The sequence below is a fragment of the Amblyomma americanum genome, chromosome 3 (genome assembly GCF_052857255.1).
Source record: "Amblyomma americanum isolate KBUSLIRL-KWMA chromosome 3, ASM5285725v1, whole genome shotgun sequence".
NCBI classification, from domain to species: Eukaryota; Metazoa; Arthropoda; class Arachnida; order Ixodida; family Ixodidae; genus Amblyomma; species Amblyomma americanum.
Window position 1 is genome coordinate 152,949,305 of NC_135499.1, and position 14,590 is coordinate 152,963,894.

Sequence of the window (14,590 nt, forward strand, 5' to 3'; positions counted from 1 at the left end):
GATCGCATTCACCGACGACACGTTCGAAGGCGACAATCCTGCCGACTTAACTGTCAATTAAGCCTAGAGCCGGCAAACATTCCTGTTTGGGCCATTGTCTATCACTTACCGATGGTGCAGTGCTATCCGGAGTTCCAATAAGCGGCCACAATGTAATCCCATCAAATGCGCTTCTTTCGGCGAACGCTAGAGTAACGCTTGTAGAACACATGAACTCATGTTGAGGCTCTCACAGTCCCGGCCACTGACACACCCATCAAACACAAACTGGACCCCACAACACCTGCCGTGCAAATCCAGGCAGGCCAGCAGCAGCCAACAGGTAAGCGAGGGGAAAACTTGCGAGCGTGTTTCTCCCCCTCGAGGTATGTAACGTCAGCAAGCCGGGTAATGACAGCCGGTGACCCGCCGAGATATCCTACTGGCGCGAAACGCTTCTTCGGTGGCTCGTAAAATTTTTTTCGAAGCATTTTAATTGTGTTTCAAGACAAGCTGCCAACATTATTGTTCTAAAAGTTAGCGCTTCCCGGACCGCGATGGGCGCCTCGCACGTTGAACGGTGGTGCCACCTGTTCGACGTGAGTGCAACTAGTCAGCAGACTACCGTTTCCGGAAGTCTGCACGTCTGTACGCGCATGTTTTCGCGCCTTTCAAAGTTCTCCCGTTTGATTTCGCGTTCGGTGTGCTCTTTCATCACAACCCACCGGTGTCGGACCGAACTTCACATCCGCGAGTTGTTACTTGTGTAGGTGGACATGTTTGCCTCGTAGGTTTAGTGACCTTCGGCAGGTTCTGGGGCTTCGAGCTGCACAGCTTTGGACCGCGGCGGACTACGCAGCCGACAGTTTCGGCAGCTGTGTTTACGTTCTATCGAACGCGCCATGAGTAAGTCCAAGGAAGCAGCGGTAGAGAAGGCAATCCTCGACTACGTCAAGGCTCAAAACCGGCCCTACAGTTCGAACGACATCTTCAACAACCTCCACAAAGACCACGGAAAAACTGCCGTAGTGCGAGCACTTGAGCAACTCGCGCAAGACGGCAAGATTAGAGAAAAGACATACGGAAAACAGAAGATATACTTCGCCAACCAGGATGAATTCCCCGACGTGGCCGAAGCCGAGCTGTCCGCCATGGACCAACAGATCAGCGATCTTGGTACGAAGCTTCAAGAACTCACGCGACAGCTGCAGTCCCGCGAGTCACAGCTCAGCGCTGTGAGCCAGAGCTTGACGACCGAACAGCTCACCGATAGGATTGCAGCCACCTCTGCTGAGCGGGACAAGCTGAAAGCAAGGCTTGAAAAGCTTACCTCCAATGCAAACTTCGTCGAGCCAGAAGTGAAGGACCGTATTCTCAAAGACAATGACAAGTTCGTGAAGGAGTGGCGAAAGAGAAAGCGCCTGGCAAATGACATGATTGAGGCTATCCTTGAGGGCTACCCAAAGGGCAAGAAAGCACTCCTGGAGGAAACTGGCGTAGAGACGGATGAGGACGTTAAGGTGTCGCTGCCAAAGTAGGCATTGAATATTTGTAGTTTTGTCTGAAAGAACTTTTTGAAGATGTTTATTTCAACGGTAATGTATTACCAAGTGTTCAATTAAAAGACATAGACTGCAGTCACAGACATGTTTATTACTACATAGTCTTCCTCAGAGGCTTCTAAGCAGCGCCGACATAACTCAGCAAATTTTGTCAGTGTGAAAACACCAGCCAATCTGCTACTATGTGCATTCTAAACAAACCATTAACTGAATCGGCAGAAATGCGAAATATTCTGCAAAAAGAAAGAAAAATCTGCAACACGTTTCACCCATAGGCAATGTTTTATAAGCAGTTTAGAGAGCAGCTTTACAAAGAATTTTATTCTTGACAAGAACTTACACAAGCTAGGGAAGTTTTATTTGGAATGTGATTTGCACCATATGCCTGGAGCAACTTGTTCATCAAGACTAAAGAAAAACAACTAGCATGACATCAAGCTTAAAGCAGAATGCAGGTGGCTTGTTGTGTCTTTGGATGAATAAATACACAGGTTTATTATTACACATCTCCTCCTGAGGTTTTTAACAAGGTAACATGCACACACAAGAGTTATGATCTGGTTGCGCCTTGTGTTGGTCTTGAAGTGCTAGTTTCTTTCTCCAGCTGCTTGCCAAGGTACTCCCTGAAAACGGAAAACAAAGAAAATGGGCCATTGCTTTGAAAGCACGGGACAGGCAACAATATACAAAGCATCCAGTTCATAAGACACTGCACAGAAATTTGGGCACGCACAGAGATAAAATGTACAGTGAAAAGATTATGAAAGGAAACTTGAGAGAGTGCCACTCTATACAGCCAGCGCTATGTAGTGGCACTCTCATTTCTGGAGTTGCCCGCGTGAGCCGGAACCCATACGAGATTCATGTTGTCATCGAGAGTTCGGTAGCGCAGACTTCGCATTGCGAGCGTGGTTACAGAGTTTTTGACGAAATTTTCAATGGCGACCCTTAGAGTCGCTTAGATTAGTTTTAGTGCGGGGATCCGCGATAGCCAGTGAGATAGCTACTTCCTCTGCCTCGCGTACAGAGCTAGCGTGAAAGGTTGTGGCGTTAATGAGGGCTGACTTTGGAGTGGCCACACATGCCACGTACGCTGCTGGGTGTCTATACTCCTTTAATAACAGTTCACTAGTCGCAACTACCTGCTACCACAGCCATGATGTCTGCCGCACCATACAATGCACCTGTGCAGACCGTATCGTCATATATTTCACAGCTTTTAAAAAGAAAACTGTACAGATAAAAAAAAAGCACCTGGTGTAATGGAACACCACCACCACTTAAGCACACAAGGTCATATGAGCTAAAATTTTGCACAGTACACATGATTTTGCCTAGTCCGATCATTCACTCTCCTACTTCTGCGAGAATTTTCTCAATGCAGCAGGTGCCCGTCTCGGCTTTGTGAACGTCATTTCTATGTCTTTCAGAAACATTTGCTTGAGCAAGGACCAGTGGTCAGAAACCCAGACAGCAGTCAGTCTTACCAGTTGTGCACCATGATCTTCTGGACGCAGAGTAAAGCCTCGTACCGCACGTTGGGGTCCTCGTGTCCCAGCAGTTGCATCACTAGGTGCTTGCCTCCAAGTTTTTCAATGACACTGCAGAAAACCAGAAAAAAAAAGTACCACTGCTACTATAACAAACATCACTGTGTAACAGCGCATTTTACTTCATTACTAGGTGGTGAACAGTACACCTATGCAAGCATGACAGCATTTGTTTTTTGTTAAACATGGCTTCTGTATTGTATGTCCTTGAGAATTTGCTTTTAGTATGATCAAATTATTTTAGTACCCAGTTGTTTGAAGCTGATTTTCTATTTATTTGGACATTCTCCATTATAACCTAACAATAACATTATCTTCAATATGTACACTGGCAGAAGGAAACACTGCTTTGCCCAGTAGTGCAAAGTACAAAATGCTAGGCATGAAACAGCTACCTGTTTCTTGAAATAAATTATTTGAATAGTGCTATGTATAAATCAGATGCCACATCAGCAATTTCAGCACACAAAGCTATATACCTTGTCATCAGGCTGCGAGAGATTATGCTATGCTGAGTTGTTGTCCTACACGACTAGCCAAAACATGCATATATAATAGTCACATTAATGGCATCAGATAGATCATGTTTTGTAGCCCTTATTTGCAATGTGGCCTTTCGCATACTAACAATAGTGAGCAGCTGTACAAAGTGTGCACAGCCAACATCACACCTCATGGAATACTCCATAGCTAACTACTATCATCACTGCTGAAAGGCTATTGATGTGGTTACATGCAGAAGCTACGGTCACTAGACCAGGACAAAAAAATATGCATTGGTAACGCAGGCTTTTCAGACAGAAAGACAAAAGATCTTTGTGTATTATGGGCATAGTTGGTATATGCATAACAGTGTTATTGAGAAAGCGCATGAACAGAAAACAACAGACACTGAGAGAACCATGAAATAAGCAGCACCAGACTAGAACAAAATCACGTGTTTTTACAGCTGCACGTGATACAGGAAAAGGCTCCACAGGAAACAAAAGGCAAGTCCTTAGAGGTACCATTACTTTAAAGTTATAAATAGTTACATAGAAAGATGTACACCCTGAAGATGACAACAGCATTAGTACTTAATAAGGCCCACTACATACACCTCGGTTTTGGCATGGAACTAGAAATGCAGGATCTTTGGAGAGCTCGACATCAATCACTGAAGGTGCCACTTGCCAGCAGCTACAGAGCTGTGATAAAGTAGTGGTAGTCTGTGGCATGTAGGGTTTAATGTCCCAAAACAACACATGGATTATGAGGGAGGCCATAGAGGAGGGCTCTTGATTAATTTGGACCATCTGGGGTTCTTTAATGAGCACTGGCACTGGTGTTGCATCGCCTCCACTAAAATGCAGCCACTGCAGCTAGGATTTGAACATGTAGTCTTGGAATCAGCAGCGAAATGCCAAAGCCACTGAGCTGCCATGGTTGGTTCCATGAATAAAGTCTGTGTCCATAAAAAAAAAAAATACCCAGCAGCCACAGAACTGAGGCAAGAATAAAAAGAAAACCGTCTCACTCAACTGTTTTCCTCGTGGGTAGTAGCGGACGTACTCTCCCACATCATGGGCAGCAACACTGAGGACAAGGGGGTCCCTGCTTGTCTCCAACAGGCGCACCAAGATCCTGTTCACCAAGCAAAAAATAAACATTCCAGCGATATTCAGTCTGATGAATGCCAAACATTCGGATGCAGAAGAAAATCTACCACAAGTAACTCCAAAACCAGTACGTTTTTAACGCTTCTATAGTTGGTATATAAGCAGGTTCAATTTTATTATGTAGCATAAACAAAGTACTCTTTCACTTAAAATTTCACAAAGTACCATTTCAGTTTACTGCCATGTTACAACAGGAAATGCGGGAAAAAAATTTAGGGCCGATCGATTGGACTGATGTGAAAGAAATGCAATAGCATTTTTCTTTCATTCGTCAATACATTCCAACTCTGATTCTATTCCAATCCTGATTCGATTCTCATTCCATTTCTATTTGCAACTGCTTCTTTTATTCGCTTCTGCCAAATCATTCTTCGTCATTTTCATTTTTTCTGAGTCATTCTTAGTCCAGCCTCTCCCTCCTCTCCCCTACAAATGGTGAGAGGATCTCCCTCTCTCCACACCTGCCAACTGAGAGGGAAATCCCCCCTAAACACCACCTGCCACTGTTGGCAGGTGTATCGCCACCTGCCACTGACAACGGACAGTTTTTGCGTTCATTGCCATCCTAATGTTATCACATTAGAAAATCATAATATCCTGCCTCACAGTAACTCGGCAAACAGAGAAGGTAGTGGGGACTCTCCACAAGATTAGACAGCCAACTACACTAAGATGCTTTACCTGAATTTACAAATTTTTGTAATATCCAAACACAAAATTCAAGTTTTTTTTTTTGCCATTTCATTATCTTTAGAAAGTGCTTTTCAGAATATTTTAGAGCAAAAATTCCTCAGCAGCAATCAGACTTGCCACCTTCTCTTGAATTATGCGAGAGGACAGCATTTGTGTATTTCCATCTTCAGAATGCTCTATTAAGCTTTCATAAACATCAAGAATCGCATGATAAGCGGTAGTGTCTAGGCATGCATGATCCAAATTTAAGCAGTGCCCTGCTCCCGCACGAAAATATTGAAAAAGACTATGCACGGTGCCTCCTCAAGTCCACAGTGTAAACTGGATTTAAGCAGTAGTAGCACAGTGAAAGGAGCCATGCTACCTACAGCCACGACATCTTTGGCTTACTTTGACTGTAGCTTGTGCTGTCTGCTAAGTCACAATAACATGAAGTATGAGGCTTTCTAACTTATTCTCATTTTGCTGTATTTAAGAAGCTGATACAGAAAGCCTGATTTGATTCCCTTGGTTTATATGGTAGTAAGGGTCATCACATTCAGATAGCAATGAGCACATTACGAAGCAAAGAGCAAAAGCCAACTGCTCAGCAACATAATGACAAAAAAAATGCAGCCAACATTGCCTCCCACTCACTTGAGCAACTCATAGTTCTTCTCGTTCAGCTTGTCGGCGTTCTCCCGCCAGAACTTCTCTGAGCTGTGCACAGGCCCCCACTCAAGGCGGCCAGACTTGATCTCCGTGGCATACTCATCAAAGGAACTGCAGTATGCACGTGAGGACAGTAAGTTCCAAGGACCATACCAAAGGTATGGATGTAAACAAGCAGGTGAAGAAACAAGGCCAGCTCATTCAAAGTGCCTGAAAATTGGTTTTTGAGGAAAGGAAATGGCTCAGTAACTGTCTCACATATCTCTGTGGACACTGGAACAGTGCCATAAGGGAAGGGAGGAAGGTGGGAGTGAGAGAAGAAAGAGAGAAAGAGGTGCCATAGTGGAGGTCTCAGGAATAATTTCCACCACCTGGGGATCATTAACCTGCACTGACATTGTACAGCACACGGACGCCTTTGCGTTTTGCCTTCATCGAAATGCGGCCGCCCGATCGCCCGATAGCCGAGCGCCCTAACCACTGAGCCATCGCAGCTACATAATGAGAAACTGACACATAAATGCTATGTGAGGCATGTCTTTACTAAGATATGATAGGTGTGCAAATGACTTGGAAGATGATTGCACCCATACTTGTTGAGCCAGAATATGATGTGCTGAGGACCAGATCTTGGGAACCACCAAAATGCAAGCAGCGACACACACTACTGAAGCAGCAAGGAGACGTATCCTTGAGGTTATGGTCTTAATGTTTGCTAATATGATTTGGTGTAGTGTGCACTTAAGTACTTGAGCACAGCAAAGCACACATCCACCTTAGCTTTGTCACAGAGTGTAGCTGCACACTGTTGCAGCCATAATACACAGAGTGTTTCGACCTTAGTAAAGCTGGGAAAAGCGATAGTTTCGTTTGCATAATTTTCACCATTTGCCAGCACACTGCTTTAAGAACACAAGTACAGGGCATGCAACAGGGAAACTTAGAACTGACACGAACAGTTACACTGCAACCTGTTCACGTGTGGGTTTATGGTGAGTGAATTCAGTGACACTAAAAAAGGAATGCCCTAACAGTATTTTGTTGAACATGGAGGGAGAACATACAAGGTTTGTGGCTGGCACTGCAATAATAAGCATTTCATGCCCACACCTATTCCTGGACACATGAGCAAACATCGATCTTGTTAGGGCAGGTTAACATGCTACTTTTACAGGATTGAATGATGTCTTGCAAGGAAACACTGAGCGATTATCACAATGCCACCCGATGTTTAACCCCTTGTGGTGCGAGGGGTCAAATTTAACCTACTTTTTGAGTTGCACTTCAGTGCCAGCAGAGAAGCACAGGGCACTATTGCAGTCAGTACGACTTGCAACACGCCAGCAGTGAATCAACCAAGGTTTCCATTTTATGAAAAATAAATGTGACTTCATACAGAGCACCAAACTTTCACAAATATTCCGTGTACTTGCTTTTTTGAATTGACGGCAAATGCATACATTTCGAGCACGGCTCGACTCGCACTGCTTCAAGAACTGAGCTCCTACCACATCTCACACACTGAAACACATATTGAGAATGTTCGTACGTTTTTAACCCAGTTGGTATTGTGCTGCCACCTCATGAATGAAACTAGAAGATTTTCTTAACAGTTTCTAGAGTTGTCACTTTATAACAGCAAAGTCGTCACAAGCAGTTTAAATAAACATTGTTAGGAGTTCAGCATGTGTTAGTTTTTGTACAGATGCTGTCAGCTCTGCTTGTTCTAGACATGACTGGTAAGTTTTTAAAATGAATGCTTCTAGGTTCTAGAAAAAAAAAAAAGTGAGTGCGATATGTTCACCAAAATTGGCATGCTAGCCTTTCATGGGATTTGGTGAGTGCCAATAGACAACATACATGTGGTTTCGAGTGCTGCCGGGCCACCAGCTGATCAATAGTAGGAACACATTCAGACAGTGAAAAAGATATTGTAGCATTCAGAAAGAACAAACATGGAGTGCAACCTTGGCACTGAACACCACCCCCGGCACCGCTCATCAAGAAAAAGGCGTCGCTGGTGCCCCCCTACTTGGAAGGAAGGATATACCAACTAGCGAGCGTGAAACACACCGTACTGAGCTTTGCATTTAGTGCTTTGCCCCTTCTCACAAAGGATACTAATGCTTTGAATGTGAAGGCACTTAAAAGGTCAAAGGAACGCTAAGGTGGTATTTCATAAAAAAAAAATGTTTTCATGTTCCCCTCAACGACACCCGGGGTCATTTTTGTCCCTCGTTTCCAGTGTGGCCATGGCAGCTAAGCGACATATTTGACCCATTTTTTAGCACTGATAATTTACGCGTAAGGCTGGAAATGACGTTAAAAGTATTCTTTTGCTCTTCTTATTTCATGGGGCTATAACTTTTACAAAATTTTCATGCGAAACTTAAAGCGCTTTACTCAGGATTAAACCATTGTAATGCTATAATCCTTCAGTAGCTGCTATGGCGGTATCATGGTGATTTGAATAGATCGATAATTTGAATTAATGCTCAGTCAGATCCAGCCAGACTCTTCTGAGCTTGGGTGGGAGAAAACCCTGTGAATTCAAAGAAAATGTGAAATGTCGAATTCAAACAAGGTTTCCAGTGGCACAGAATGCTACTTGAAGTAACAATTTTACAAGTAAACTTATTCTGGCACATTACTAGCACAAGTGATATGGCACACTATGGTGCACTATGCACCAGTGTCGGGTATACCAGTGAACAATAACGTGCAACTGCCAAAAACTGCAAGTGTGAACTGCAGAGACTATGGACACACCATTAATAGAATATGGACTGAGCTGTGAGAAGGTGTACATCAAAGAGGCACATGTGATGGAATCAAGTGCAGCTGGATACGATGTTATGTGCAAAAGGATCGAAACGAATGAGGAGCGTATCTTGATCTGCAACCCAAGTTCTCCATCTAATCAACATAATTTGGCCTACCAACAGAAATGCCACAGTTCATCATCATCAGTAGCAGCAGCCTGGCTACACCCACTGTAGGGCAAAGGCCTCTCCAATGTCTACAGTGTTGAAATAACAAAAGGCAATGCATATGATTCACAGCAGCCTACATGCCTGCAAACAATATTCCAACCATGTTTGCTTTTCTTCTAGGGCTCGGGGATAGTTAACAGCTTCACATAAACCTCAGACCTGGCAGTAAACTTTGCGAGGGAAGAAGAAATGGAACATGACTTATTGCACATATTTTAGTAACCAAGACCAAGAAACAGTTTGAGAGAACATACTATGCACTGTATTCCCTTGAAGTAGCATTCCTGTGTTCCTTTGGCCATAGACTGTGTAGGGACTCCTTTTGCACGTCTTCATCCTTCACAAACAATACTACCCACATTCTGCAGAAGCACAGTCCCACACACTTAACAAACTATGCACCACTTTATAACAGCAAAGTCGCCACAAGCAGTTTATTTTAAATAAACATTGTTAGGAGTTCAGCATGTGTTAGTTTTTGTACGGATGCTGTCAGCTCTGCTTGTTCTAGACATGACAGGTTTTTAAAATCAATACTTCTAGGTTCTAGAAAAAAAAAAGTGAGTGCGATATGTTCAACAATATTGACATGCTAGCCTTTGATGGGTTTTGCACCACTGGTGCGAACTTCTCAATGTTGTGTAGTAGAAGATGTGTGGTAAGGACCATGCTCACTCACCAGCCGAATGTCTGTGGTAAAGTTAGCATGTACCGTCTCATGAAAATTTGCCTTGACTCTCTGCAGTGTAAACTTTATTTCACTTGAGCAAATTTTTGGCCCCCTTAATAGTTTGATTTAATGGAGCTTCGCTCAATCACATAACACTAACCAAGCCATATAGCACAATGTTTCATTGTTCTTTTCACTTCTGCTTTTTTTTTTTCACAACTAAGTTCTTTTGACAAGCTTGCAGAAGCTCACCCCTGCTAAACGTCACTGCTGTTGTAGCCTGCCTTTATACAGGAACCTGAAATGTCTGTAAATGATATGTGGCTGCTGTGCACTTGTTACCTCATGTCCTGGACACTGCTGTTGAGCTTCTCCTCGAGGTACTCAATGTCTTCCACAAAGTCAGGATCCGGGGATTTCTTGCCCTGCCAGATCTCCAGCTGCTTCGACACCTTGCACTGCACCATGGCAATGGCGTTGTCTCGCCGGATCTCATTCTCCTCGGGCTTCTCAATCAAGTTCTGCAAATTTCACAAGCCAGCAGGAAGTGAAAAGTCAAATCCTTGATTATAAAAATACTTCGCATCATGCACTGTTCAACCACGACCGCAGCAGCACTTGATGCTCATGTGCGTGAGGAAGTTCTGGAAGAGATGAAGCCAGCCATTGGCAAAAACCAAACTTGCAAGAACAAACCCAGTAAAGCAAGTCCAAAGCATGGCTACTGAAATAATTTTACTTTGTCCATAAAAATGACCACAGCAAGCTATGTTACTAAAAAAGGAAACAAAAACTGCTCTACCTTTCTTTCATAATTTAGTATATTAATTAGTTGTACAGCAAAAGGTTTAAACTTTATATCAGAGCTATGTGGAAGTGCAATAAAATTAAAAATAAAAAATGCATACAGATTGAGGCATTCTATGTCGCAGATGAAAATCACAACACAGATTGAAACAGCAGCCCATTCCATGCTGTTAAGCTTATTAAGACAAGTTTAACAGCATGCATCTTGAGCCATTTACATTTTGTGGCATTTTCCGCAGTGCCCTTGGGGCATGTACCACACTTGCCTCAATGCCCAGCACAGCCTGCATGTCTAGGCACTGTGATGTACAAGCATTTGTTAACAGCCTGGAATATGCACAGCAAATACTGATTCTGAACTCACAACCTTTAAATAAATAAAAGAGAGAACACAAAGGGTAAATAAATAAATCTTTAAGAAAACAGTCCTCTAACCAAAAATTTCATTAAGCTAAAGCTCAGACTATGCAACCGTTATCACAGCCCTCAGATGCCCAAGTATTTTTTTTTTCTCATGCAGCCACTGGTATTAATTTGCAAGATAGCTGTGCACAGACTAGTGAATTACCACCTTCAAAAGTGATCTATTACATGTATAAGGAGCCTGCAAAAACAGATAAAATGAAAATAACTTTCCTTTAATTGGTTAACCTTTAAATTTCACAATACAGTTTTGCTCAAGTAGCACATGTGCTAGATGCAAGAGACTACGGTGGAACCTCAACATAAAATGCTTCATTACCACAAAGACGTTAACAGAAACGAATTAAACCTAAAATGAAAGTTTTAGTGCCAAAGTGGTCTATACTGTAAAGGTTAACGTTCAGTCACATTAAAGTTTAGTCTGTTCCATGCAAGTTCTAGTGTGCCCAGTTGGAACCATATTCAAGTGAGATTAATTGTGAACAGACCCTGAATGTTGCCAGGATGATTCGTGCCACCTTCTCTTTTCCAGACTCGCTCAGAATGTCGGCTAGGATGGGTATGACGTTGTACCTGTAACAACAGACAGCGATCAGTGCATGCAGCCAGCCTCTATGCTATACGGACGGACCTGGATACATATAATAAAATTTGGAAAATAACAAAATGCTTAGTCTTTCCACATCACTGAGACTGAAGACCATAAATCTGTTTTAAGAGAAATAACTGTGTAATTTGGTTTCAGTTTAATCAACCCTTTGCAGGTTGTGCATACAGAATGACCTTTGCAAGCAGCAAAGGAAATGCTATAAAGGATACAGATTTCATTTGTTAGCCATTGGGTTTGGGATTGGGATCACAAGTACTACATTTCGAGGTCTATGAGTTGCACATGTGTATAAGTTGCACCCCCCAGTGCACAAATGGCAGTTTTCAAAAAAAAAAAATCAAGCAAAAGTCACACTGCTGTAAATATGCACTGATGAATACTTCAGAAAAAAAAAATATATATATATATATACACTGGAGAGTATGGTATGCTCCTGAACATGTTAGCAGAAAGAGGCATGAGGATTTGTGAGCTAAAAACAACCCCCCAACCTAGCCTCCGTAGTGTTATCAGCACTTTTACGGCTGACTTTCCAGTATTCATGAATCAATTATCACCATTAACCGAGTTAACACCGCTACCATGCAGAGTCTTTTCCCAAGAATAATTGTAAGGTGTGGTTAAGATTAGTGTGCAAGGCATGTTGTTGCATGTGTCAGAAGGGTGAAGTATTTGCAGAGGCTAACACCCTTTCATCCCACTGCTGATTTCTGCCTCAGCTAGGCACAAAAAAATTACGAAACATGCAGCTTGTGCATTTTAATCATGAAGAAAGGTGCATCTTGACAGCAGACAATTGCAATTGAAGTGAAGTTCAATCTAACTGTTCCTCATGTTTTGGCTAGCATTCTGCGAGATTCAAAATCAACAGAATTATCAACATCTCACCCTATGTTCAGCTGTGCATCAGCATTGGCACAGATGAGTTACTCTAGCATTCTTTCATGCACACAAAACAGACTGATTTCATCCTTACATTAAGTGCAGCGTTTATCAATATCCCTCTTGTGAGATTTCACACGGGGTGAATAAACAGTCGCCATATGCCACGGGTTATCAGTGAAAGCAGAGTTTTATGCCGTTATGTCTTGGTATTCTTTCGACCCATATCAGTTCCAACAAACCATGCATACAGCGGAAGAAAAATTGTAAATTGTGGGGTTTAATGCATCGAAGCAACACATGGGCTGTGAGGGAAGCCGCATAATGGAGGGCTCTGGATTAATTTCAACCAGCTGGGTTTCATTAACATGTACTGACATCACACAGCATATAGGCCTATTCCGTAGTTCGGCTCTATCGAAATACAGCCACCACGGATGAAATCGAACCTGTGACCTTAAGAACAGCAGCCAAACGCTAAAGCCACTAAGCCACCGCAGCAGGTGCATGTCATTATAGCACAAGCGTGCTGATCAATAAGTTCACTGTTTCTGCAGCAAATGAGTAACAGCAGGACAAGCTGAAGAATTAATTTAGCCTAGATATGTTCTAGACAGTCTCCCTTTTCCTGGCTAGGTAGGATGGCTAGGTATGTGGCCAAAGGAAGATAAAAGAGGAGCATTGGAGGGAAACCTCTTCTTTCCAGCGAGAAACTTTCTGTCGAACTACTGAACTCAGACCCCCTTTTTTGGCAAAAAAATGTTCAATAATGCATGATGAATATGAGACCCACCTACCCTAACCACCCTTTCCAACAGTTGCTCATAAATGTGCTCCTGTATATGGGTAAAAGAAAGATGATCCTATCTACCAAATGAATAAAAGTGCAGGGCCATACTTGCTCATTCGCTTGGCCAAGTCCACGTTGAAGGTGAGAACCCAGAGGCAGAAGGTAAGTTGGTACTGAATCTGGAAGTTCACTCGACCAGCCAGCACTGTCACGATGCTGCAAACAAGACAGCAAAGGACAACAGAAAATGCATTAACACCCAGTGTGTCATTTCATCAATTTTGCCCTTGTGCCCAGAGGCACCGAACAAGTAGCACCGCACGCACTGCAGCTTTGTGAATACCACAGTGCTTTGTGTCACGAAATGCAATGTAATCATTGTGAGAAAGCCCAAAGCCAGAATGTCGTAGGGGAACGGATGCATGGAGCCAGGAATTGGACCACGTGTTGCTTTGGAACTTAGTTAAATCCCCATAAAACCAAACCTTTTCAAACTATTTTCGAAATGTCTTGAGCTGTTTTCACAAAGTCAGTGACGCTGGCTACATTTGAAAGCCCTGCTGGGCAGAATGGTAGGGCCACTTTGTGCCTAGAAAAAGATAGCTTTTCAAAAACAAGAAATAAAGACTGACATCACAGTTCTATGGTGCACCTAGGAAATACTGTCTGGTGCTGCAACATTTTCTTCTCTCACGCAGTGGAATGTTTTATTAACGGACACAGTAGCTGAGTTTTTGTTGCGGAAACAGCTTTGGATGATAAAAAAAATAACTGAGCATAATTGTGTATGTTTTTTTAAGAAAACAGTTCCAATTTCATGAGCATGGAAGTGAGCAGACTACCTGAATACCTAAAGTTTTTGAGCCATTCATGCTATTTTGGCGAAATGGAGGTTCAAAATAAACACACAAATTTTCAGATTTTGCTTCCATTAGAATGTAACGCATGCCTGAAGGTGCTAACATTCACATATGTAATGCCTGCACTAGGGTTGACATGTGTGGAGCTTACAGAAAAAAAGCTCAGAGCCTGGTGCAAATTTTTTTCTTTTTCACAATGCTGTGCTTTTTCGAGAAAACATCTAGTGCCAATTTTTTTTTACACAATTAGATGCCTGCTGCTCTACAACAAAATTTTCTGCAATCTGTGATAGCATTAGTATGTCCCAAGCAGTCCAGAAAAGGACATACAAAAATTCCAGAATGGCACGTGAAAGCACACTGTTGTACACACAATAGCTCTAACTTCAGTTTTGTTATTAGTATGATACCACAGTCTTGAAATTTCGCTTCAAACTTTGTTGAACCCAGCAAGTGAAAGTT

At 42.7% G+C, this 14,590-nt stretch overlaps 3 protein-coding genes across 5 annotated transcripts in view; 1 reads left to right on the forward strand and 2 right to left on the reverse strand.

The window, feature by feature from the left end:
• The window catches only part of ck (unconventional myosin-VIIa ck), a 174,835-nt gene extending 174,297 nt beyond the window's left edge, over positions 1 to 538 (reverse strand). The window contains exon 1 of one of the 2 annotated variants that reach the window (XM_077658424.1): positions 110 to 538. The gene's annotated coding sequence lies outside the window, so the exon portion shown is untranslated. The remainder of the gene's footprint in view (positions 1 to 109) is intronic. The other variant, XM_077658425.1, reaches the window with a different exon arrangement.
• Positions 539 to 610: 72 nt separating this feature from the next.
• Positions 611 to 1,699, forward strand: LOC144125211 (homologous-pairing protein 2 homolog). The gene has a single exon (XM_077658419.1). The coding sequence runs from the start codon at positions 882 to 884 to the stop codon at positions 1,515 to 1,517; it is 636 nt and encodes a 211-aa protein (XP_077514545.1). The 5' UTR covers positions 611 to 881; the 3' UTR covers positions 1,518 to 1,699.
• Positions 1,700 to 1,844: 145 nt separating this feature from the next.
• Positions 1,845 to 14,590, reverse strand: part of VhaSFD (V-type proton ATPase subunit VhaSFD) — a 42,515-nt gene continuing 29,769 nt past the window's right edge. For both annotated transcript variants that reach the window (XM_077658416.1, XM_077658417.1), the window contains exons 7-13: positions 13,377 to 13,484; positions 11,475 to 11,559; positions 10,099 to 10,277; positions 6,079 to 6,204; positions 4,613 to 4,714; positions 3,029 to 3,142; positions 1,845 to 2,164 (exon numbers count right to left, since the gene is read on the reverse strand). In XM_077658416.1, coding sequence (XP_077514542.1) covers positions 2,092 to 2,164; positions 3,029 to 3,142; positions 4,613 to 4,714; positions 6,079 to 6,204; positions 10,099 to 10,277; positions 11,475 to 11,559; positions 13,377 to 13,484 — 787 coding nt within the window. In that variant the 3' untranslated portion in view covers positions 1,845 to 2,091. The remainder of the gene's footprint in view (positions 2,165 to 3,028; positions 3,143 to 4,612; positions 4,715 to 6,078; positions 6,205 to 10,098; positions 10,278 to 11,474; positions 11,560 to 13,376; positions 13,485 to 14,590) is intronic.

Bases quoted from the DNA above. Each gene is read 5' to 3' on its own strand.
- LOC144125211 (XM_077658419.1), top strand. From the start codon at position 882: ATGAGTAAGTCCAAGGAAGCAGCGGTAGAGAAGGCAATCCTCGACTAC.